General features: G+C 40.9%; 1 protein-coding gene across 3 annotated transcripts in view; it reads right to left on the bottom strand.

The window, feature by feature from the left end:
* Positions 1-27,526, bottom strand: part of MIPOL1 (mirror-image polydactyly 1) — a 292,979-nt gene that overhangs the window by 230,237 nt on the left and 35,216 nt on the right. For 2 of the 3 annotated variants that reach the window (XM_024195975.3, XM_024195977.3), the window contains exons 2-3: positions 9,735-9,863; positions 8,279-8,358 (exon numbers count right to left, since the gene is read on the bottom strand). In XM_024195975.3, coding sequence (XP_024051743.2) covers positions 8,279-8,297 — 19 coding nt within the window. In that variant the 5' untranslated portion in view covers positions 8,298-8,358; positions 9,735-9,863. Of the gene's footprint in view, positions 1-8,278; positions 8,359-9,734; positions 9,864-13,478; positions 13,530-27,526 lie in introns of all 3 variants that reach the window. The other variant, XM_024195976.3, reaches the window with a different exon arrangement.

Raw genomic sequence — 27,526 nt, 5'->3', positions numbered from 1 at the left:
CCTTTGTCATTCAGCAAATATGGGACTTTTTAGCTACATTGTTCCTAAACCTGGGTTACTACTTTAATTTTTCTCCACAGTGCTGACTGAATGAGTATGCATGTGTGTTAAATGCAGAGCTCCCTTAACAACTGCAGGACTGCCATTTAATCTGTTGGTAGATGGACCATTTCCTGTGGGAACTCTAGCTATGACTTCCAGATCCACCAAATAAATCTCAGATTAAGATTCCAAATGAAACCTGCCTTTGGCAGATAAAAAATGTCAAGATGGATATAAACAGTAAAATTATAAATTATCTAGGTGTTGCACGATGACTTTATGTGCGTTTTTTGTTTACACTTTCCCCGATATCACAACTATACAAGGCATTCATCAAATGTCACACTTTCATAATATTGGAGGCATCATTAAAACTGTTTGGCTAAGGACCTTGAAGTGTTTAAGCAGTAGCTCAAAAGTATATTTGTGCAAAGTAGAAGAATAAATTTACATATCAGCAGCAGCTCATAAGGGATGGGTAAATATTCTGTTTATCTCTCATTGTAATTCAGGTTAGTTTAAATACAGGGTTTCAGGATATCATTACAGACTATACCGAGTTATTACATAATTTCCAAACACAGTGACTGGCAGAGTTTTATTCATGCACACTAGTATTTATGTTTTCTAGAACAACTGAAAACATAAATGGGATAAAGTAAACCTTCCCATCTCCTTTTCCTGCTGTTATTGTGATACCAGACAATTACAATTTATATATGACCAACTCAATTAGCTAAATCTTGATTATTCACAATTCCCTTTTATCTACAGCAGGGTCATTAAGTACACTGAAAATTCTCTGTATTAACCAATATATTCAACATTCCCCATCACATTTGGATAATTAAAATTCTATTGTATTTAAAATTCTGAACAAAACAAAAACAAACTACTCTTTAAATGATTTTTCCTTTAAAGATTTCTTTTAATTTTAGGTGTCCACCATTAAAAAAAAAAAGAAAGGAAAGGTCACTTTTGGCAATAAAATGCCAATAAAAATCATTCAGAGCAAATGGTCTATTAAAGATGCAGGTGAAGTCTCTGACGCTAGTCTCCAATGCACTCCCCAGAGAACAAGGGCTGTTTTTTAATGAAATTTTTTGTTATGTCTTTGCTCATCTTACCTGTGCTAATGCAGGCCTGTTCTGGATTTAAGCCTCATACTAGTTGATAATAAAATACTAGCAATGAAGGTTTCTAAAGAAGGAAACAACCAATTCTTCTTGTACCTGTGATAGTTCTTCTAAAGCTGATTCTGAGGCATAGTATAAAAGATGGCATGGTAATAACTGCCACTACCGTGAACGCACATTTAAAGTCTTTTTAAAGTTCGCGGTACCCCCAATTTTAAAGACCAAAATGATAGAAAGTGAAATATTTTAAGGGGTGCATTCACCCCACCCTTTAACCAAATAATAAATGCGTGGTACTTATAAAGCACTGAGTTTTCAATTCATTGTATAATCATTAACAACAATCTTCACAACATTGCTCTGAGAGTTAGGTAAATGTTGCAGAGCTTTAACTTTGTGTTTGGTGGGGAGCAGTTAGGGAGACTCTTACAGCCCCCATGCTCCATCCAATACACATGCAAACAGTTTCCAATTTAGTGATTTAAAGTTTACGGGGTGGGGACTGAGTGGCTGAAGGGGAGGGAAGGTTGTTTTTGGAGGGCAGATCAGATAATATGTGAGTTCAGTCAGACAGACAGTCATTTAGTGTGGCTAGAAGTCTAACAATCAAAGAGAACAAAACAACTCCCCCACAACATTAAATTCACTTTCATTTTTAGATCTCTCAAACTTCAGATCCCTTCTCTCTTCCCAGGGTTCTTTTGTGGTGTCCTGTTCCACATTCCTCAACCTGAAATTTTTGTGTCTCCCTCCTTATGTCCACTGTTGCCCCATTGTTTCTACCCCCTCCACCTGTGATGTTTTCTCTTGACCCTTGTGCCTCTTCTGCTTCCAACATCAAGCTGCTTATCCTGCTCCCCCTGTGCTCGCTCTTTGGGGGTCCCTTTATCTTGATGTAAGCACTAGAGTGGGTTTCCCTTCCCTGAAGGCAGAAGGAGAGGAGGAGGCAAAAGGAGGCTGCGGTTTCTCCTGCTGCAGCATTTGAAGGGCGAAGAACTGAGCCAAGCATGTTGAATGTGGTTCCACTCTGCCCCCACACATCCACTGTACTCTTGGAGTGAGGGGCATCAGTCACCACCTCCCCACAACAGCTGCAGCAGCACTGTGTCTTTCGGAGAAAGAAGAAGCATCACCTCAAGTCTGTACCCAGTCAACTCTTGAGCCAATTAGGGCATTGGCTGAAGATGAGAAGCCATGTCTTACCCCCAGAGCTTCATTGAGGAAATTAGAAGGCTAAAGTGCTAAGTGGCAGTGGAGCAGAAGCTCACCATCCCAAACAGCAGAGACTTCAGCCACATAGAAGTTCCTTTAATTGCATGGCCAACTTAGAGCTTTAGAGAGGGGAACAGACACAGAGAAGTTAAGAGAAGATCAAGGTGACTCTGCAAATCAATAGCAGATGTGGGATTGGATTCAGCAGTTCCTGGCTCCCAAACCCACATTCAGTCTGTTGGACAATTTACAGCTAACTATATACGTAACTAATGCAATGGGAGTTTCAAGAACATAAGGAGAATAGCACAGACTTCCCTCAGTGGCTTAGTATTTCTTTTCAGTGTTATATCAGGACTTCATGTTACATTTCATTTCATTTAGAAAGAAATAAATCATAGTAAAAACTTTATGCTACAAAATCACCACAATCGGATAGAGAGCCTTACTAACATGGTCTATATCTTTCATGGAAATGGAGGGTTTTGCTTGTTTGCTTTTAATAAAAACATCAACAACAAATGTGTCTTGGCTAACTTTTTATCCCATTTTACGTCTACGTTCCAAATGTGTGTAGCTGTACATATCAATTACAATGAATTCATCTGGGATTGTTGATAACTAATGGAAGTAATTTGCAAGTGAAGTAAATGCAATAAATACATGATATATATTTCTAAAGAGGTTTCATTTCTTAATACATTTTCAGTATGCTATAAAATGGAACAACATATTTATAAATATACTGAAATATATATCATAATTTTGCTGACATAAGGAAAAAGAGCCAGATTTTCAAAGCTAGGTATCAAAATTTGCAGGTACCTAACCAACATGTGTATAACTCACATCCATGTACAAATACCTGAAGCAAATACACAGACATCACATATGTGCACACACAAGGCAGCTGTACACGAACACTAAGTATTTAAATGCATAAACCAGGCACACGCAAATATATCTGAGGAACTGTATATATCTAACTATGGTAATCTGGCCCACATGTCTATTACTTCCCCCCACTCTGCTTCTGTTTTTCCTGGGGATGAAGGGGGAAATTCTTGAACATGATAGTAAGTTAGAATCAGCATAGCACACAGTAAATTCTATGGCAATTTCCACACGCTGCTATGCCAATGCAACTCAAATCCAACCTACATCATCACAACCTGATTAAACTGTGGGCCTCTCAACAGTCAGTGACATGCATGCGAAATTTGGTACAAATTAAAGTGCTTTTTATGAAGCAGACAAATGTCCTCTAGGAACTAAGATGAAACCAGTGTATTCATTTTAATTGTCACCACACTAGAATTTGAAACACTGGTTCGTTAGCTCACTATGCAATCTACCCCTAACGTGTAAAATGAGAGGGAACTATATTACTGATCTTATTCTGCGATATTTATATAACTATGGTTGAAGGTTTTGATTAAAAACTCCTATTTTCAGGACTTATAAACTTTGTGCTAATAACTCCTTCTCCAGAAAGAAACTGGGCATGCAAGATTCCAGCTGGGATCATAATTTGTTTTAAAATAAAGTTTTAAATACAAATAGTCAGAATCTGAATATAGAAAATATAGAAAACAGCAGTGAAAACTTTGGATACTTTTTGGGCACTCTCACAAATAAAATAAATGAGTGAGTTATTATTTACTTTATAGTAGCACCTACACGTCCAAATCAGGGATCAGGCCCTCATTATGCTGAATACTGTACACACACTTACTAAAAGACAATTCCTTCCCCTAAAGAGTTTAAACTCCAGGGTTGTTTGATTAACACAATGCTGGTAACTCGACTCTCATACTAATTTTTTTTTTACTATGTAATCATATGGGGCAAAAGAAGTTGTTGGTCTGGTGACTATTTGTGCCTATTTGAAATTCAGTTCTTCCAATAATAAAATGTAATCTAAAAAAAAAAAAAAATCCAAACTAAAAAACAAAAGCAAAAACCACAGGCTTTGTAAGTATTTGGCCCATTAAGTGAACAAACCATTTTGCCACTTTTAAAAGCAACAAAAAAAGGACAAATTAAGTTACCTACTTTTACAAAGTTAGTAATTCTAGATGCACAGCAATCAGATCGTCATGATCATTTTCTCCAGTTTGGACTCAGTGACAGAATATCTCTTGTCATTTTTGGTTAAGAGATCAAAATTTACCTTACGTATCCAAGACGGATTATCTCCCTCCTTTCCTTAAATCAAATAAATTCACACACAAAAACACAACATAGACAAAAAGATCACAACTGCAAAAAGTATAACAAATGCAAACATATTTGTAGTTAGCAATGAAACATCCCCTTAACCCTTCAAGTACACCTTTCAAATATAGCTCTTCACATTGGACATCACTCAGTTCAAACACAAATTTACCTCCAAGTAAATTTACCTGCCATTTTTCCAAATCCTGCTATTTCCTGTGAGTTGGTATAAAAATATTGAATCTTGAAGTTTAGTTCATAGAAACCTATATACCTAAAAAGAGCCCATGCTGTTCCAAGCCTCCTCATCTGCTTTTATTTATTTATATTTGTGTGTTCTCCATATTTTGGTGCTTTGCCACACATTTAGGCCATCACCAGATAAAAGTTTTACATCCCAATTTCCAACTTCTTTTAATTTTCATGCAAACTTTATACATACATTCGTCAGATTAAATTTCTTTTTAGAATAGACCTTAGTCCCATGCTTTCGGGCTTGGAATCTGAGCATTTCATCTGGAAATGAAACAGTTTTCACTGGCCAGCTGCCAATGATCCTAAACCATTCCATCTAAGAATACTTGAGAGAAATATGTGAGAAACCACTATCCCCCTATTAAAAACGAGGTCCTGTGGACATAAACAGTAAATTTAAATTAGACCCAAGACCAAAATGGTAATCCTTACACACAGACTAGTTTTTAACCCTTTCTAATACCTACGAACAGAGGCAAAAGCATGTCTTCAATTCATGAAGACATTTATAATCCAAACAGTATGGAGGTTTCAAAGACTGACTGAATTCCAAAACAAATTTAAAATACAATGTCCTTCTTAAACTGCTCTCTCAAATGTTTTATTTTCTGGAATACATAAACAAATTACCCAATGTACCATGTAATTATTAAAACTGCTATTTCTCCAGAGGTAATAACTTATCTTTCCAATCTCTTTGTTTGGTTGAGTTTCTTCTGACCACATGAATTTAACCTCAGCCATGCCTAATGGTATTTGCTTATGCTGTAAAACAGGTTCTGAATCAGAAATAGTCATTAGGAGCTATTTCTAGAAGCAACCTATGTGGAGGGGAATATTGGAGGCAGTATAGTATCCAATGCAGGAAGGAAAAACAGCTAAGAGGACAGCATGGAGGATTGAGGGACACAAACAATGGCAAGTTTCTACTTTAATTATTCAGGGAGAACACTTGAAGTCATTTTGGATGTAGTGGGTCATCCAAAAAAATCAGATGTTCACCTTGGTTACATAAAAGGCCTTTACCTATTACCAAGATGGCAACCAGGCCAATTACACCAGTAAAGTATCTAGGCTCTTAGTACTGGAAAACAGTTTCAGTGAGTTATTTGTTTGAAATAATATTCTTTTTCAATTTAAACCAAAGTGATGACAAGGAGCTCTGTATGCCCAACAGATCTCAGTAAATCACAACATCAAAACTATTAACACTGTTAATAGCAAGTACCTCTTTCTTAACTTTCCTATGGATACAAGTGAATAAGAATCATACGATTTGTAAATTACTAATTACAACTTAATTCTATGTTATGCTATGCATGCTTTCATCTTCAATATTTCATAAAGTTAGATAATATCTTTTATTGGACCCACAAATACATAAACATTTGCATGAAATAATGTCCTTTCCTAAGCAATATAAAACTTTGAAATCCTTTCATCAGAAGTGATTTCAAATAAATGGAACTCATTAAATAGCCAGCAGGTTTTTTAAAGATTCTGTAAGCTATGAAATTAATACCATTTCTTGAAATTTGACAGGAAATGTTTAATACACAGTGAATTTAAGGTACTCATTGCTAGCTCCTTTGGAACAGTTAACCTTTTGAACCTTTCTTAGGGTATGCTGACCCCTAAAGGTCTAAAGGTACTACATTTGAATTAGCTACATAAAATTGAAAACATAGTATAGTGAAAGACAAGTTCTCCAGTTTTCCACTTAGCTACTGCACTGAGATTATTTCGTAAGTATTTGATTCAGAAATATTTTTCATCTACCTCAGCAGGCATTCTACATTATGGGGATTAAAATATGCCTGTAGATTGTTTTTACATACACTATCACTCCAAGAAAATTATGAATCTCCAAACCAGTAAGAAGCAAGTCCCCTCCCCCAAAAGAAAACGAATGCTTTCTCTGCCTTGCCTTGCAAATGCAAGACTGGTTTTATGGCATATTTGAAATTTATTCTCTTTGGAGAAACAGTGGGGAGGTGAAAATTTGGGTCACAGATACATGAGGTGCCACTAGGGGCTATCATAGCAGAGTTCTTTGTGGTTGAGGCCATTAGCGACCTGATTCTTCTCTGCCCCACTCTTCCCAACCCTATCTCTATGCCCATAGTAATGGTCATTTCCCTGTGAGCACCTTTCTTCCATGAGACACTTGGACTCTACCTCCCACATCCTTTCCTTTCTTCAAGATATATGGGCCACCTCATGACTTACCATCACTCCATTAGACCCCTTAGGCATTCTGTTCCTACAAAGGATCTAGCCCATTCATGTGATACCACCTTAGACACTTAATTCTCATGCAGTTCCCCCATGAGATACCCCTCTCCCACAGAACTCTCTATCACCACTGAAAAGACATACCTGAGAACTCCTTTGGTTCTTTCCAATATAAGATGACTCTTCCCCATCCCAATCAGAATGTCAACGTTGCAGCTGGAAGACTTGCACTACCTCAGCTAGAACTAACATGCTAGAAATAGCAGTGTGGACGTTGCGGCAATGGCAGTGGCTTGTGCTGGCCCCTGGAGTCCAAGACCGCCCGACCCCTTGGGACCAAGCTTGGTCGGTGAGCCCAAGCCCCTGCCAGCATAGCAACATAAACCCTGCTATTTTTAGCATGCTAATTTAAGCTGAACTATTGCAAGTATGGCTATCTGTGCTGGGACTCACACCTCACAGCTGTAGTGTAGACATATTCTAAGAGCCCCAACCCCTAACAAGGTGCCAAGTGCCCTCAAACCCCTATTGAAGTCAACAGGGGAGACACCGCACATTGCTGGATCAAATGCTACACTGTCATGAGATTTGAACTAAGCTAATATTAAGAAATTATTTAATATTAATAACAAGATTTTGATTCCCACCACGAGGGTCTGAATAACAGAAAAAATACCATGACTCTTAATTTTAAGATAAATTTTTTTTTATTACATTCGTGAAAAAACTAAGTTAGAAAGTAATGGCACTTTGGGGGCGAGGACTATCTTTTTGTTCTGTGTTTGCACAGTGCCTGGCACAATGAGGTCCCAGTCCATGACTAGGACTCCTTAGCACTACAGTAATACACATAAGTCATAATAATGCTGAATATCACAACTGAGAGTTTAACTGAAGTCCCTTAACATTGCAAAATGCAGAAGAGCTACAGTCATCTACAAAAAACTACACTGGTTGAAGATTTACACATTTTTTCTTTCATGGAAGTTTTAAAATTCGATTTTAAAAGATGTAATCTTGCAGCTGCTTTTCTTTCACCCCAAATGTTTCCAAGAGGCAGAGCAAAATGATTGGAAAAAAAAAGTCACTTCAATATATCGGCAAGAACAAATACATTCCAGTCAGTACCTAGCACTGGTACACCACCTGGGGTTACGCATTAACACCTTAAAAGTCCTTACCTTTTGACCAGTCCTCCATTTGTACTTCTGAACTTGTTTGATCTGGCACTCACTCTGGTTTTTGCTCCAAGATTGCAGAGCTAAAATAAAGCCAACTCTAGATAAATAAACTTGAAACAATATATTAGAACACACCTATACCTACCCTTTATTTGACAGAGAATTTACAAGACAAATGATTTTAAAAATATTTATAGTAGAACAATAAACTCTGTGTATTTTAACAGTTAATGCTAAGCTACGTTTCTCAGTAAAAGATTTTTTTCTTCACACATTTAGTTTATATAATGGTTTATTCAGCTTTCTGCTGTGTTTAATGCCTTTGTTGAAGTATTTATTAGTTTGCCTCCTTCTTCAAGTCTTGATCTTGCAAACACATGCTACCAAGTGCAGCATTTACTACAGCAAGTAGTTCCATTGAAGGCAAAGGCATTGTTCACCACTGTGGCAAGTGCTACTCGTGGTAGTAAGTACTTGCGGAATTGAGTCCTTGAGCTGTTTATAATATGCTTGTCTTTGTGAATTTCATGAGAAACACACAAAATAACCATGCACATTTTCAACTTGTACTTTAAGCTTGTATTTAGGAAGACAATTCAAACCTCTATAATAAAAAAACTGCACTTTATATATATACTGTTCCGTATTATATACTGTAATATAAAACTAAACTTTTCAACTAGTCACGACAATATTTAATTACAGTTTATGGTAATCTTACTGTACTGAAAAGACCTTTTATTTCTTTAGATTTTCATTAACTATTTAATATGATGGATTTAATTTCATTTTTACATACAGCATATTATCTTATGATACTTTGTCTAAACATTTCACCATACACTTTATTTGTGAGCTTTGCTTTTTGTTTGACATCTAAGTTTACCATAAACTTTAATATTTACTCTAGCATCGCTTTTTAAATTATCTATAGCAACAGCAATTTTTTACCCTTCAAGCACAGGTGTTGGTGAAACACCCAAAAATAAACAGGATATTGTATTCTGCATTTGTCTAAAAATACAGTGTGAAGAGGTAATGTATGGGCTAATGAAAATGCACAGGGAATTACCATCTCTGCAAATAAATCGGATGTAGTGTGAAAAATCTTAAAAGTGAATGTATAAAATCCAGTAAATGATACCAAGATAAAGGTTTCTCTTCCCTCCTTCCCCCCTTACTAGTGAAGAAGCAGGGGGCGGGGGGGAGTTTTCCTTCTATGCTACATCAAAAACTGAAGGGCCTGTCATTTTTAAGTTGAGATTATAAAAAATTAATTCTGAAGACCACTGATAAGCTTTATTGAGACTAACATTTACAGTAAACATTTAGGAATTAGTAGTATCTCTAGCTCATATTTGTCCTAAGTGTAAGTGTACATGATGAAAGCAGTGCAAGTGTTTATTTGATGTGCTTGCTTCTTAAGAGTGAAAGAAAAGATAACTTTACTGCATACCTAGAACAGTGAGTGCCTTACAAAAGTCCTCAAATGAAGCTGTAAGCTTCTTCTTTTTTGATTCTGTATAACTGTGTTGATTTGGAGTTGGCAACCTTTTTCTAAGTTCCTCATTTACTTTTGGATTAGCTGAAAATATAGAAGGTTATTAATACCAAAGAAATATGTTTCAGTCAATGAAGCCATTTCCCTACATATTGCACAAAAAGATTCATAATAATTGCAGTCTTTTAATAAGATATTCATATAGCAAGACATGAAGAAAATACAGTCTTTAATAACCTCCAGAGTATTTTAAAACATGTCTTAGAGCCTTAATGCGCCTAGTAATATACTATTTAAAACCATAATTTTATCCCTGTACAATATACAGTCATTCTTCCTCGCGATTTACCCAGCTAATGAATGCCAGCAATTAGTAAAATGTAATCCCATTGCACAATCATTTTAATGCTTTTAGCACTCAGAAAAGTAAACATCAAATTAATACTGCTCAAGCCATATCAGATCCTAGCTGGAAGCAAGCAATTATAGTTCAGCTCCTCAGGTGTAATTAAATGATTGGAATGATTTAGTTCCATAAATGCAAGTTAATTCATAAGCAAGCAACAAATATACTGGGAGTAATTACAAGAAACATTGACAGTCTAAGCAGGGCATGTTCTTTTATGTACCTGTTGTAGGAAAAGGCTGCCCTCTCCTGGAGATAATAGTGAATAAGAAATCTACTGAATAATCAGCGCCATAACTTGGAGAATGGCATAACTTTTAGAGGTTGTAGCTTCTCTCATATGTTACACAAACACCCATAATTAATTAATAGAAACTGTTTTGTTTTACACAGAAAGAAAGTCAACTATGGTGATCAAACTATGCTGAGTGACTTACTGGTAAAAGTCAACTAATACAATTTTTTCAGGCAGTTGGGTTTTTTAATTTGTTTTTTTTCCCCTCTGTTATCAACAAAATATTACTTTTCAAAATATCTCACTATTCAGTTTTGCTAAGTAAGTGTCCAGGCTTATTCTTAAAAAAATCCACAATAAAACGTAGCTTATACGCAATATTTGCAAGCAAGACAACATATGTTTCCATGAGGTATTTAAGTAACATTGAGTAACAAAACTAATTACAATGCTACCATTCTGACAGCATTGAATAACTCATACAAATCAACAAAAAGTTGGACATGGTCAAAAAAGTTTCTTTGTGAATGAATCACTAAAGAATTGGAATGCATTATTCTACTTAAATTCCCTTTTAAAATGAAATAAAAGTTTTGTAACTGATTTATTACCACAGGCATTACTGAGTGCTTTTATTAAGAAAACAGTCTTCTGCTTAACCTAATGAAGGTGATAATCAAAATAAATGAAAATTTAAGAAACAATAGAAGAATATAGGAAACAGGGTGTTAAACTTAGAAGTGAAGGGTAAGAGAAGGGTTGGAAGACGCAAAACTAGATGGATGGATGTCACACAAAAGGATTTGATAAGCTGCAGAGTTTCCAAGGAACTGCTGCAAGACAGACTGGAATGAAGAAGAAGGACTCAAAGAGCATCGATCCCATATAGATGGGTCTAAGGCAAGAAGAAGGTGACCATATACCACTGGGGAAAAGGTTAAATAAAATTATAAAAATGGTAAGAGGAAATTAAGGCCACAAAACAACATATTTCAATGACACAATTCAAGTTTGATTTAAAATGCTCTTTCCTTATTCACAATTCTTCAATTGAAGATGGTACCAATTATACATATCCTGTTTTGATATAATCTTAACATCCTATTACAGCTTCCGTCCTGTACACATCAGCACCTAACCAGGACATTAAGCAAGGAAAACTATGAATTGACATAGCATGCCACATCCAATAACTGTGCAAAAATAAGGCTTTGCAAATTTAAGTGAAAAGTTACTTATGTACCTGAATATAAATTTATTAATAACTTCCCCGTTTTTAAATTAGTTCCAGCCCTAACTTGTCTTTACATATTGCTTTCTAGTAAAGTGTACAAAGAATATGTAAGCAGTATTTGCAAATGTCCTGTATATGGTCATTTCCACAAACACTGAACTTACAAAAAGTACATTCATAAACATGGTTATTGCTCTTTAAGACATTGAATAGTTCCTTGCTAATAAGATTTCCTGCGAGCAAAATAAGTTTATGTTATTGATCTTTAGACACCTAAAAACAAGCAGAGGCCATGGACAAGTATCTGCAGACAATACACTCATTGTCGAGATGAAATAAATCAAATTATTTTAAGAAGTCACATTTCCAAGTTTAAAATGTACAGCACATTTGCTTTGCCCTTTCATGTCACAGTCTTATTTTTCTATTCAAATCTTGTACACTGTAAGTTAATTGCTTTTGGAAACTACTTATTATTCATGTAAAAATTAATGTGCCAATGTGTTTAAATCCTTTTAAATGACCATTCATGCATCTTTCTTCTTTAAGTACCGATGAAATCTGTCAAAGATATCAATGCAAGATCGTCTTAAAGAAAGTTCTAATAAAGATTCTTTTCTGCTAACATAAGATTTTCATTTTTGCCAACTTTACTTAAATTCCATTAATTTTTTAAGCTGCTTTTAATAAATTCACCAAGTAAAAATTTTTAGGCCCCATAGTCTGTCATTTGTGTTCCAGCTGACTTTATGAATATTAATAACAGTGTTATCCTGATTAAATAGGCTTCATATGAAATCCCTGTGAATCCTATAGCTCAGACATCTCATTTTTCCAACTCTTTATGAATTTGGATTCAGATATTAAACTGGAAAAAAATCTTAAAAAACAGATTTAATGGTACATTTGCGTATTCTTAAGCAAAAATTAGATGTTCTAATGATTCAAATAATTAAAACGGATAGACTGAAATCTTAATATGTGGACCTTTCTGTAAACATGCAACATATTTTAACTCTAATGAAAACTTCAACACTTTCCAGAACAAAGGATTAAGAATCTATTATAAAATACTAATGTCTGTCCTTACACTCACCTTAAACAACAGACAATATAGTCTTAACTCATGTATATGAGTTTTAGAGTTGCAAAAAGGATTTCTAAAGTTTCCCTAAAGGAAAATAACTATTGATGGATCTTTGGTTATGTAAGTTTAAATACCAAATACATGCACACAGTGTATTATTACAGCTGAAGTACAATGATTTTAATCTTTTTAATACATATAAAACCATATTCATATCAGACACCCAAATTTAACTAAACAACGTTAACATTTACCTGGTGTACTTCTGTTCTCATGCAAAAATGGACTAAGTTTTCTAACAGGGTCACGCCAAAGTACACACATGCTCTCAACTAACAAATCCTTAGCTACATGCACGGGCAACTCTGACTTATGCACATACATGCACTAGAGCAGTGGTCTCCAAAGTGGGGGTGCGCGGCAGGAGGAGCGGCTTTGCTTTGTTTTGTTTTGGTTTTTTTTTGCTTCAGCAGTTCAGGAGGGAGTCCGAGCAGCTTTTTTTTTTTTTTTGGCTTTGGCAAAAATGGTAGAGCCAGCGCGGCAGGGGGTGTGTGCTCAAATTTTTTTTACTGATAGGGGTGCGCGATCAAAAAAAATTGGAGACCACTGCACTAGAGGTTCTGTACAGCTTTGTCAGACAACAGATTGAAAATTTGGGACAAACTGTCCTGTGTTATAGCCAGTACAAAAAGTTACTTTATTTTCATCATGCAATATGAAATAGAAGCATCGCTTACCTCATTCAGTTAGGGCCCAATCCTGCAAAGGGACCCCTGCAATCTTTAGCCCTAGGTATAAATGTTTGTTTAGATGGATTCCATTGCAAGAACAGGGCCTTAATTATTGGATTTATTAATCACCAAGATCATTTAATTCACTCATTATCAGAAGAAGTTATATGTTAGAAGGAATATTTTAAAACGTTTAAACTTTCAGAGTAAATAACTTCTGAGGATGATTTATTTTTAGACTTCAGTCACTTTCTACAATGTGTGAACAAATTAATTTTCCAGCTAATGAGGATTTTCTACAGCCTGCATACACTGTATGTGTATCGCTGTCCTTCACTGTAGTATGCATTTTTATTGGTTCGGTGCCCACAACATGCTAGGTGCTTTGCAGACTTGTTAAATGATTGAGCTGGTTCCTTATCTGTTTTCCCTCCTGTCTGAATTAGCAGAGTACTCTTTTAGTTCACTTAGGAGAGATATATGTTTTTGGCAGTATCAGTATAAGGTTAGGGCTGGTCTCTTCATGTACCATTACATAATTATATAATTACATATTGGGCACTGAGCTCTTAGAATGCACTTTGGTGAACCACCAATACCCTGCAAAGCACTGTTTTGAGTGAAGGTTGGTGTGTGAAGGGAAATGGGAGAGGTGTGTGATCTACTGATTTCTGCACAGTTGTTCTACTCTCCTTTACTAGAAGGAATACAGACAAATTCATTTAGGATGTGTGTGGGCTGACCAAGCAATTTGACAAAACCCATTTACCTAAACCAAACTGACTACTTCTGAAAGATGCATGCCAGGGGTTCTTAAACCTTAGATGTAAACAAAGTCTTAAGAGAGTGTGTCTCATGGACACCTCCTCTGCCATTCAGAACTGAATAGCACCCCAGGGCAACCACAGCAATCATTTACATGGAAAATATTCAGAAAGCCTTTAATTTATCTATAACTACCTTGACTGTGATTTAGCCATGTTAATAAAGGAGGAGCTGGAGGCAGCACCTTGTGACCAGCCAGCTCTCCACACACCCACAGCAAGTGCTCCATCAACCACACTTTGGATACCACAGATTTGTGCTATTGCTTAAGATTAAAAAAAAAAAACCACAACAAATAATTTTCTTTGAACATTTTCTGTACCAGATTCTGCTTCTCTCTTTGAAGAGTATTAAGTCCATTCTTCTTATTACTGTTCATATGGCAGTAACATCCAAACACCCAATCAGGATCAGGGCCCCACTGTGCCAGGCACCGTACAAACCCACAATAAAACATGGTCCTTATCTTGAAGAGCTTATCACCTAACTTGAAACAAGCTATAGGTGACCCAAGTCACCATGTGATCTTATGTGCACATATTTATGGTCCTGAATTGTGTTTTTGTTTGTTTGTTTTGAGTTGTTTTTTATATATATATTGGCTGTCCTGCAAGTGCTGCTCAGCCTGTCGTTATTTGTCTGATTTTTTTTTAGCTGTCACACCAGATGTGGGTCTTGAACAGGGGTGCTAGAACAATTTGTATAATGGGGGTGCTGAGAGCCATTGAACCACACTGCAAACCCTGTCTATGATAGAAAACACTTCAAGCCAGGAGGTGTGGCAGCACCTACGGTCTTGAGGAGTGGTTTGAAGGAAAGAGTGGATGGATTAATTGATGGATTAACTCAGGAAGTGTATTACATGTGCAAGAGGCAGGGCCGGCTCCAGCCACCAGCTTACCAAGCAGGTGCTTGGGGCGGCCACTTCAGAGAGGGGCGGCGCGTCCAGCTATTCGGCGGCAATTCGGCAGACGGTCCCTCACTCCCGCTCGGAGCAAAGGACCTCCCGCTGAATTGCCGCCGCAGATCACGATCGCGGCTTTTTTTTTTTTTTTTTTTTTCTTTTTTTGGGCGCCTAAACCCTATGGCTGTTTGGCAAGAGGTGGCATGGAAGCATGGAGAGAGTTGTAGGAAAAGTGCAAATGGGCATTCACTTGCAACTTCCATCTCTATCATCTCTACCACAGGGAAACCCAATGTCCCCTTCCCAAATGACAAAGGCAGACAGTCTATAACTGTGCTCTCTTGAATAACTATCTCAATCAGCTATTCTCTACGGAGTGCTCCTTTCCTCCTCTCTCCTTGATAGTGGGCTCCAACTCCTTTCACAAGTCACAAAACATTCCTCGTGTAATGAAAAGTCTGAAATTACATACAGAGAGTGGCCTCAAGTCATATTACCTTCCTTGATAGAGTAAGGCTGAATAGGATTTCACTCAAAGCTCCCCAAAACTTATCCTACTGTGGTTACCAGTTGTCTCCAGACAGCAACATAAGTGCTCCATCCCTCCACCCCAAGTCTAAATGAGCTGCCTTCCCATGCCAGCCCATGAAGCAAGAAAGAGGACCTTGGACTCAATCTAGTGATTCTCAAGTAATCTTTAAAGGCTTTGACTGAAGTCAAGTCTTTATCCTTTTTCTAAAATGAACTAGTAGAATTGCTCCATTATCTGAACAAGTAGAGTGTGTTTGGAGCCAAAAGGCTGTGAACTGTATTCCTAATGTTGTGTATACTTAGCTAGCTGACAAATATTCCCTCTATATACCTGACCAGAGATTGTTTATTACACTAAGTCAGGGGTGGAGAATCTACAGCACACGGGCTGGATCCGGCCTCCTGCTTCATTTCACCTGGCCCATGGCAAGTCTCTGCGCCATGGGCCGGAATCCCCAAGCCTCGGAGCCCCCCCGCAGGGCTGGAGCCGTGAGCACCGGCTCACCCCACTGCGGAAGAAGCTGGGGTTGCCAGGTCATTAAAAATCCGGTCGGCTCTGCACAGCTCCTGGAAGCAACCGGCATGTCCCTGCGGCCCCTAGGTGGAGGGGCGATCAGGGAAGCTCTGCGCACTGCCCTCACCCCCAGCTCCGCAGCTCCCAATGACTGTGGCCAATGGGAGCTGCGGGCGTGGGCAGTGCGCATTGTGCAGAACCCCCTGACAACTCTGCCCAGGGGACGGACATGGTGGCCACTTCTGAGAGCAGCCAAGAGCCAGGGCAGGCAGGGAGCCTCCCTTAGCCCCACTGCACCGCCGACCTGGAGCTGCCTGAGGTAAGTGTCGCCCGGCCGGAGCCCTCACCCCAAACCCCCTGCCCCAGGTCAAAACCCCCTCCTGCACCCTAACTCCCTTCCGGAACCTTCACCCCCAACATCCTCCCGCACCCCAACCCCCTACACCAGCCCTGAGCCTGTCCTGCACTCCAAATCCCTTGGCCCCAGCCCAGAGTCCCCTCCCCACATCCCAACCCCCTGCCCCAGCCCAGAGCCCCCTCCCACACCCTGAAGCCCTCATTTCTGGCCCCACCTGGAGCCTAGGGGAAGCCCCGAGCCTCCCCGCCCCCCACGGGGCTGTCTAACCCGCGACTGATTTTTGATGTAGGTCAGTGGCCCCTGATAGAAAAAAAGATTCTCTACCCCTGCACTAGGTAAAATTCTGCTGTTTCTACACAAACATTCTCTTGGGATTACATCTTTGATAGAAATGCGGTATGCGCTAGGAAAATACCATATACAGCTCAATAGATCTGGTTAAAACATGCAATAGTATAAAAGCAATAGATGTCAACATTCTTCAGAGGTGTGAAATTCTAAGCAGTTTGTACTTAAAAGAAAGAAATGGATATAGGTCAACATTAGAACTACAAATTGGCCATGAAAACATGGATCATATGGCAACACTAGATGGAAGAAGATATTTGCATTAAAAGGGCAAAATACAAAGTTTACTTAATTTGTACATTCCATATTTAGCTTGATAACTACATATTACAAACACCTTTTCATCTTCAGCCACTCCTCCCTGGCTTTATTGTCTTTCAAGCAAACAACTCCTGTTTAAGTGACAGGAAACTGAGCTGGCACTCATATAGTTTCCAGTGCATTTTTCGCTTGGTGAAGAAGGGATAAGAGGAATGCAGATTTTGAGTTGGAAGGGGCTGGAATTCTGTCCCTAAACTCAGCAGATTTCTGGGGATTCAACCAGTGCTAGTACCATCCACATTGAGGCATAGGGTGAGTTTCACAAGGGGAACTTAGATGCCTAAGTCCAACAGTTAGCCACAACTGGCATTGAGAAAATTCCTGCTCAGCTGCTGCCTAACCCTGCCTAACCTAAGGTGCCTAAGTTTCCACCATTAGAGGGTCCTGAGGTCCTAAATGTTGGCATCTGGGCATGCACATAGCCACTAAGTCCTGACACTGCCCAGTAGCTCAGCACTTAACTCATGCTTAAGCCCCAGTAGGATTCACAAATCAGGAATTCTCCACTTATCTTGCCTTCGGGGCCCAGTTCAGTAGGTATGCTTACAGCATGCCCAAACCCACGGAAGAGGAAGAGGTGTTAGTGGTGCCCTTATAACTTTTAGCCTACTGGTTAGAGCACTCACCCAGGATGTCCAAGAGCTGGATTCAAATTCCCCATCTGCTTAATGTGGAACAGGGATCTGAAATTAGTCTTCCACCTCCCAGGTGAGTGCTCTAACCACTGGGCAATAGAGTCACTCTCTCTCTTTGGCCCGAGGAATATTTAAGTATTTCTACACAATGGAACAGCTTCAACACAAGAGACAGAGAAACCCACCCCACCATATCCCACAGCACAGTGATTAGGGCACTCTCCTGAGAAGAATACCCAAGTTCAAATCCCTCCTCCGCATCAGGCAGAGGGGGCATTTGAACCCAGGTCTCCTACATCCTGGGTGAGTGCTTCATCCACTGGTTTTATGATAAGGAGGGGGCAACCTCCACCTTCTCATTTTTTCTTGGAAAAGAACTGACCTGGATTAGGCACCAAACTCCAGGAGGGATTCACAGCGGTGAACCTTTACGGGGAGATGGAAACTTCCTTCTGGCCCGAACTTGGGCACTTAAGTCCCTTTCAGAGGCAAGGGCTAGGCTGCACCCCTCCCCTCAGCATTTTCTCCTGGCTAGCTTAGGTGGCTCCTGAGTCAGCACGCTGGCTTTTGTGAATCCCATTCTTAGGCATCTAACTCTCCCCTAGGCATTGTTTAGGAAGCCTGGACGCCTAACTCGGGTTTGTGAATTCCACTAGGCAGCAGGACACTTAAAATGTAGACACTGTGTGTATGTCTACACTACAATTAGACACCCGCAGCTCACCTACTGCCAGCTGACTGGGGTTCGCAAGGCTTGGGCTGCAGGGCTATTTAACTGCAGTGTAGACATCTGGACTCAAGCTAGAGCCTGGGCTCTAGGACCCTGCAAGGTGGGAGGGTCCCAGAGCTTGGGCGGTAGCCCCAGCCGGAATGTGTACACTGCAATTAAACAGCCCCACAGCCTGAGTCAGCTGGCATGGGCCAGCCATGGGTGTCTAATTGCAGTGTAGACAGACAGTGCAATGCTGAGCAATGCAGCCCTCAAGCCCTTTCCCACCTGTGGTGCCTTCAAGCCCCACTCTTGCTCCTTGGCATCATAGTTTCTGAACAGCCTTGGAGTAGAGACTCCTCCTGATAGCTGCTACTGCTGCCCCCTGAATCACCCCCAGGGGACTGGGTGTAAGTTAATGCTGATAGAGTTAGCACTATCTGACCAGCAAAAGTTCTGTAGGCTGGGGGTGGGGGCTGCCACAGAGCTTGAATGACCATCCTCCCCCCAGCTCTGCCTTCTCCCAAACTGCAGAGACTGGTCAATTCCTCTTGGAGATCTTTCCGTGGGCCTGTGAAAAGGTGGCAGTATCTGATGCTAAGGTGGATAGCACTCCCTCCTTACATGCTCCCTTACCTAGAACTCCTCATTTTTCACATCATCCACCCATAAAAGCAAAGGCTCAGTGTGCTTTCACCAGCCACAGTTTTGCTACTTGCCATGTTGGAAAGATCTTGTAGATATGTCTAGATATAGCATAGTAAAGGAAGAGTTTACACAGACTTAACAAAAAAAAACCTGCCTCATCAGGCCACTATACATTTGGAATAGTTCCAAGCCAATATTTGTCCTGTACACTGGATGTAAGTGACAGTTACCATTGACACATTAGAGGGTGCAGGGAGGGAGCCGTACAGCAGAGGGAAGATTGTATGCTCTCTTGATAAGGAAGTAAAGTTTGAAATTTAGGACTATTTTCATAGGGTTAATTAGATACCAGGATCTTCTAAAATATCCTGAAACGTTTTGCCCCAGGCCAAGCTAAACTAAATCACTTAATCTAGGAGGGTACAGCATATAAAAACAAAAGTTAGCTTATAGAATAATTTCCCCAGGGAACAAACAGCCTGTTTTGTTTTGTTTTTTTGTATTCACGTGGAAGCCAAGTTTTGATGAAGTGACACACTCCTCCACAAAAGGCTTATATTTCCATAGAACCAACAAAACTTACCAGAAAATCTAAAGTCTATAAGCACCCAGAGCAAGTTCAGATCAATCTATGAAGACAGCTGGTATGAAAAGTCCCTACTGTTTAAAAGAAAAAGATTACCAGAAAGAATTATAATAATTACTTTACATACATATCAAACATATAATAAAAACACCAGACTCAAGTTTTCATTTACATACAGTAGAACTGTTTTACTATTTTATTGATATATTAAAATCAGTGCTCCTCATGTCCCTGGTAGGTTTTTTTAGGTGGGGGGGGGAAGCATTTTTTAAAAAGACCCTATACACAATAAACACGCTCTGTCTCCTTCCTGCCCTCTAACCCCCATAACAAACTCCATTTGCACCTTTATTTATTAATCCTCTTCTGTCCATATGTTCTGCCCTCCTCCTCCTGAATTTTCTTTTGTTTTCTATTTCATTTCTTTTTCTCACTTTGTCTTCTGCTCTTTGCTCCTCCTCCCTCCAAACCAGAGTCGGAGACCTCCTGGACTATGACGAGGGAGACTGGCTGGATCCCCTGACGCTCGCTCAGTGCATGGGGCTCTCCAGACCTTGTACTCCCCGGCGCGTACTTCAGGAGGTGAGGGCCGCTCTACCGCCCACTGCTTGGGTCTTCCTTGACCGGTCCTGCAAGAGGGTACGCCCCGCCCACCCTCCACCCCAGGCCCTCCAGACCTTTTCATCGGGCCCCTGCCCGGTAGACCTGCCAGGCCATCCCACCCTTTTACCGCGAGCCGGCTGCATGAGTTGCCGGTTCAGTTCCAGACCGCGCCACGAAAACATCTGTACACGCTCGTGCTCCACTCCCTTCGTGTCCTCACCTTTGCGTCCCGCCCAGACAAAAAAACAAACAAGCACTGTCCTGAGGTTTTGAAAGAGGTGTCTATGCTGTTTCCTTTCACTCTCTTTCCCCCTACTTTAAATTCCATCTTCTCTCTCCCTATACTTTCCCCCTCAAGTATATTTTTCCTGCTAGGCCTCATCATCTCCACTCTCCACATTTCCAATCTGGCCAAGTAGTAGCCCAAAGAGCTTTCTGGCATCCGAGCTTGGATAAACCCCCAAATCATCCATGCCAGGGCAGTGTGGAAAACCACTGCTGAAGTCATAACCTGCTTTGATCAAGCATGAAATAGTCCATTTTAGCATCTAAATGGCCATCATTAGGCTTCAATGCAAAACACCCCTTGAGATGAAGATGGGCAGCTGGAAATTCTCAAAGCTATTGTTTCAGCCATGCAGTAAGACAGGCCTCAGTGCATCAGTTTCCACTGTCCCCACAACCGGACAATCGTCTCTGCAACCTTGAAGGTTTAAAAGACCATTTTTAAACATTAAATGTTTTGGTTTCCCTTCATATAATAACAGGCGTACCATAACAATTCCAGTTGGTAACAATTAACAAGCACAACGATACAATATAAAGCCATATTCCTGACATACAACAATAACACATATTTGTTTTCTGTTGTAAGACAGTAGAGGAAAAGAATCATAGGAAATGATGGGAGGATGGAACATGGCATGGCAGACACTCTTCCACCTGTGCATGATATTTCTTTTATCATGAAACAAGGGCATCAGTCTGTAACTGTTTCCAGCACTGTTTTAGCAGGCCCATCAACAGAGTTCCCAATAAATATCAGCTTCTCACAGTGATCTGTCAGCTTAGTTTCTGAGTAATGAGACCAGACCCCAAGAATACTGGTTTGCAGGGCAGCCATGAACTAGCCCAATTTGATCTCTGGTACAGATAGAACTGAAATATTGACCAGACTTTCTGAAACTATTTGATTAAAGTAAAAGACCAGAGATATTTCCCATTTACTGTATCGTAGGAAAGGACTGAAATGAAAGCAGGTAAAAAATGTTGATATGATTAAAGTGAAACTCCAAAACAAACTTTAGAAATGTTTTAGGAGACATCTGATAATATAGATATATTATCTTCTCTTCACAAAATCCACTGTACAATAGATCACAAGAGAATCTAAAATTTCCTAATTCTCTAAATTACAACTTCCACTACCAACAAAACAAGTCAATACTGTTTTATTCCCCCCCCTTCCACGCCCCAATGTACTGAAAGAATGAAACTAAAGCAATAGGATGGCATCATAGCATGGTATCATGTCCCACACAAGCATGCAAAGGAGTGTCTCAGTGCTGGTATCATAACAAACATGTCTACATACATGTGGGCCATAATTTTAAACACAACCTATATTTCACAATCAAAACAACAGACATTTTCAGTAGTTTTGAGAGACACAAGAAAGTTTGGAGGAGAAGTGGGGAGGGGGGAGATGACAAATTTAGAAATGAAGTCGAGGAGCTGCAAATCTACTGGCTAAACTGACAGTATCCAAATTTTCTTCAGCCATAATCTACGCTTTACAAATAATCTTCCATTTTTCTGATAGCCAAATTATCAAAAACATAAAACAAACACGCAGTTCTTGAACTGTCTCTAATTTCTGCACTATATTTAGGGTATCAGGTGTCCAGTTTTCGACTGGAATGCCCAGTTGAAAAGGGACCCTGGCAGCTTTGGTCAGCACCGCTGAGTGAGCCGTCAAAAGTCTGGTCAGCAGCACAGCGGGGTTAAGGCAGGCTCCCTGCCTGCTTTGACTCTGTGTGGCTCCTGGAAGCAGCAGCATGTCCCCCCTCCGGCTTCTATGCATGGGGGCAGCCAGGGGGCTCCGCACGCTGTCCCCACCCCAAGCGCTAGCTCTGCAGCTCCCATTGGCCAGAAACCACGACCAATGGGAGCTGTGGGGGTGGCGCCTGCGGACAGGGCAGCACACAGACCCGCCTGGTCATGCCTCTGTGTTGGAGCTGGAGGGGGGATGTGCCGCTGCTTCCGGGAGCTGCCTGAGGTAAGCACAGCCCAGAGCCTTCACCCCTGACCACCACCCCCTGTACCCCAACCCTTTGTCCCAGCTCTGATCCCCCTCCCGCGCTCCGAACTCCTCGGTCCTTACCTGAAGCACCCTCCTGCACCCCAAATCACCAGCCCCACCCCAGAGCCTGCACCCCCAGCCGGAGCCCTGACTCTTCTCCATGCCCCAACCCCCTGCCCCAGCCCTGATCCCCCTCTCACCCTCTGAACCCCTCGGTCCCAGACCAGAGCACCCTCCTACACCCCAAACTCCTCATCCCCAGCTCCATCCCAGAGCCCGCACCCCCAGCCAGAGCTCTAACCCTCCCAACGCCTCAATCTGCTGTCCCAGCCCTGATCCCCCCCCACCCACCGAACCCCTTGGTCCCAGCCTGGAGCACCCTTCTACACCCAAAATCCCTCATCCCCAGACCCACCCAAGAGTCTGCACCCCCAGCTGGAGCCCTCACACACCCCTGCACCCCAGCCCCCTGCCCTAGCCCAGAGCCCCCTCCCTCACTCTGAACCCTTCATTCCTGGCACCACCCCAGAATCCGCATCCCCAGCCCAGAGCCCATACCCCCTCCCACACTCCAACTCCCTGCCTCAGCCCAGAGCCCCCTCTCATACTCCAAACCCCTCAGCTCCACCCCCCAGCCTGGAGCCCCCTCCCACACCCTGCACTCCTCATTTCTGGTCCCACCCCAGAGCCCGCACCCCCAGCCAGAGCCCGCACCCCCTCCCACACCTCAACCTCCTGCCCCAGCACAGTGAAAATGAGTGAGTGAGGCTGGGGCGAGTGAGAGACAGATGAAGTGAGTGGGGGTGGGGCCTTGGAGAAGGGGTGGGGCATCAGAGGAGGGGCGGGGTGGGGCAGGGGTGTTTGATTTTGTGTGAGTAGAAAGTTGGCAACCCTAACTATATTGCCACTAACTGTAAACACATACAGTCCTGTTACATGCACTCAATCCATTCTAGACATAGAACAGAAAAGCTGGAAGCCCTTTTGCATCCCTTACAATCAGCACAACAGTATTTCTCATGTGCCTGACAGGGTGGTTTTCCAAATAAGAATGCACTTCCTTTTTTATCATAAACTGTTGGATGTGCAGTGGACAAATCCAGAATGGTTGATCCTCTCCATTTCTGTGGCATACTACACTTACAGAGGCCAGCCACACCAGAGTCAAAACAATCATTCGAAATCTATAGAGGGAATGAGGAGCAGGCAAATAAAAAAAGACACTACTACTGGACTGGACTGGCTTTGTGAGGAGAATTAACTTGGACTTCATATTTGAACTAAATGCTTGAGGAGAAAAAAAATCCAGAGACTTAAGTGCCAAATTCTTCCCCCACTTACATGCTACTTCTGACTCATTGAAGCCAATAGGAGTGCACTGGTGTAAATGAAAGCATATGTTTGTCTGCAGATCTGTAAAGCTCCAATAGCAATTATTGGGCTCCTTTCTTCAATTTAAGATGCTTGATAAGTATTGTAAACACATCCAGCAAGTAAATGCTTCCCCCACCCACTACAAAAATAGCCCAACATTTAAAAATTGGCAAGAAAAAACAAAGCTATGAAAAGCATAATGCATTTCAGGGTCCATGTGTTATACTCCATTAACAATACTTCACAGGTGTTGAAAACACTCTACATTAGCCTTACGCCTTATATCACACCTAAGGCAAAGGGTATAACACATGCCCTATCATGTGCTGTTGCTTATTTAGCTATGATCCCAGGAGAATAAGATATTTTAAAGCAAGCTAGAGCCTAATGAAAACAGCAGATAAGTGCTGGATCTCTTCAGGAATTAAATATGATGAAAACAGTGTTCAGAATTTAAATGGATGATGAAAATGAAAAGGACCCAACCCTGCAAATGCATATTGCCATGAGTTGTCCCACAGCAGCTACAGCAAAAGGTGAGGTGAAACTTAAGGGGGGAGGGATAGCTCAGTGGTTTGAGCATTGGCCTGCTAAAACCCAGGATTGTGAGCTCAATCTTTGAGGGGGGCCATTTAGGGATCTGGGGTAAAAATCTGTCTGGGGATTGGTCCTGCTTTGAGCAGGGGGTTGGACTAGATGACCTCCTGAGGTCCCTTCCAACCCTGATATTCTATGATTCTATGACTAGCCGGAAGCCAATACAAAAGAAGAACCTCCCATGAATTGTGCTTGAGTGGCTAATAGGCTGGTGGTGTCAGGGAGCTGACACCCAGTTAAGTACAAAGCAAAGTACTCATGATGGAGGCAGGGAGTAGCAAGGTGATTCTCAGTCCTGGCTATCTGAACTATCACTCCTCCTCCTTCCCCACTGGTCAGGGCCCAGAGACAACACCTTGATAGAAATCCCAACATCCAGCTGGGAAAGGCAGGCAGGGGGCTGGGCTTATCACCAGGGAGTTTTTGCTGGACCTCTCTGTGAGGCCACTGACCTCTCTGGGTATGTCTACACTTCAGTTAAAAACCGGCAACTGGTCCATGGCACCTGACTCGGGCTAAGGGCTGTTAAACTGTGGTGCAGGCATTTGGGCTTGAGCAGGAGGCCAGGTTCTAGACACTGCAAGGTGGGAGGGACCCAGAGTTTGGACTGCAGCCTGAGCCCAAACATCTACACCACAATTAAACAGCCTCTTAGCTTGAGCCCATGGATGTCTAATTGCAGTGTAAACATACCCCTCTCTATCCTGGATAGTAGGTTTTTGAAAAGTTTTTCAAGACCTGCATTGCACTTTTTATAATAATATTATATTCATACAGACACCAGCCTAGCACAATCCTACTCACCCACTTGCAAGCAATACTTTTTTGATAGTCAAAGTAAATGTTTAGGGGCTTTCTGCCAGTATAGGGTAGGTGAATAAATATTTGGCTGGGCTGGTAAATTTTCATGCCAATATTATTTACATATATATTAACTTAAAGGAATATCAAATACACAGTATATGAGATACACATATTGTAGGGGTATCTCTCTTTCAGACTGTGTACAGAAGAAAATTTTTAAAAAAGACTCCACAACATTCTGCAATTTCACACACCCTGCCTTTAGTAGGGTTAAACCTGGAAGTATATCAGATGTCTTTTTACAAGGCTGAATTTCTTGCTGAAAAGAGAATGATAAAGAAAACCTGAATCTGGAAATCACCATCATTGCCACCAAGACTTCAGACTCACAAGGTAATTATTGTATTTTAAAACACAAAGAAGCAAAAGGTCCGTGCAGTAGGTGAATGCAGTTGGCTACAAAGCCAACATATTGGTACATAATGAAGTTCTACTTTCTACCCTCTCAGCCCAATACTTTGTCTATATACTTTACTACTACATAAAAATGCACTAAAAAAACATTAAGATACAAAGTCAAGCAAGGAAGTGCCAGAATTAAAGTTCCCTCTGCAACATTAATCTGGCACCATTGTCAGCATATGCATTATGATATAGTCTTTAATTAAATGATCATATATATTTTTTTCCACAGGACCCCTGCCTCAGTGCTCTGGGAATGAACCAGAATTGTCTCATGAATGACTACTCATTCACTGAATAAGGCAGGGGTCCTTAATTCTGGCATTTCGTAGCTTTGGAGTGCTTGACTTGACAAACTTCACATTTGTTTAACACTGAGAAAAACAACAATGTGATTTCCTAAAAAAATTGAAAAAATAAATTCCATCATGTTAAATCATATTGATCCCCAGTTGATCAACAGGGTTCTGATCTTCATTTCTACAGCATAGACCTCAACTATGCAGTTATATTAACCAGTAGCAGTAGTAGGCTGTTATTCTCTATAATGTGAACTAGAACAGGATGAGACATACACTTTACCAGTGGATTTCACCAGTATTTGCTGATAACAGACAAATGGAGAGACGAAGGACTCCTGGATTCAGGCTTTACAGAGGAGTGTTCTCTAGCGGTTATAGACCATTCTGTCCCTTGGCTCCGTAACCCCTTCTCCTTCTGCTCATATCCAAGCCCCATCCCCTGGTTCTTGCCCCCCCTACAGCTAGAGTGCCCCACCAAACCTCCTGTGCTCCAATCCACCAACTCGTGTCTCTTCTCTGCTGCTCCCACACCCTCAGCTTCTACAATCTCCTATTCTCTACCCATTTCTCACCTCTCTGCATTCCAGTGTGTCTTCTTCTTTGTCTCCACTGCCAGGGCACCAGGAAGGGGAGCAGAGAGCAAAGAAAAGACAATCTACCTCATTTCCGGTACCTGGAAGATGAGAGGAGCAATTGCAGGGAAAGCCATGCTCATCCCCTGCAGTCCTAAAATGGAGCATGCTCAGTGCAGACGGAATCTTCAGATAATTTAGCTGCGAAACTCAAACAAGCCTCTACTGAGCATGTGTGAACTGAGATTTTTTTTCAAAGGCTTATAACTTGACCAAATTTAGGAAGACTTTCACAGGGACAGCAAGAGGTGCATCCTGAAGACTAGAGTGATCTCTGTGCCAAATTTCATCCCCTGCTGAAAAACATGAAGGTGCTAGAACTTCTCAATGAAATAGGTGTAATCATTTTTTAAAATGTGCAAAACAATGGATTTTCCCCTAATCTTGTACTTGGAAAAAGATACACCTTTTCAGCTGAAGGTTTTTAAAAAAAACATCTACTGGAGGCAGACAACCAGAATGGAAAATTTCAGCCTAAATTGTTAAAGTTTGTCAGAGTTATAAGCAACTAAATAGAGTCTTATAATGTGAACCAGTGGGCAACCGTAACTATCGGTGACATTACCAGCACCACCTATCACAGAACTATTTATTCATCT

The sequence above is a fragment of the Terrapene carolina genome, unplaced genomic scaffold, assembly GCF_002925995.2.
Source record: "Terrapene carolina triunguis isolate 2854851 unplaced genomic scaffold, T_m_triunguis-2.0 Scaffold96, whole genome shotgun sequence".
Taxonomy (NCBI): domain Eukaryota; kingdom Metazoa; phylum Chordata; order Testudines; family Emydidae; genus Terrapene; species Terrapene triunguis.
Note: the sequence above shows the minus strand (reverse complement) of the source record. Positions and strands in the feature narration are given on the sequence as shown.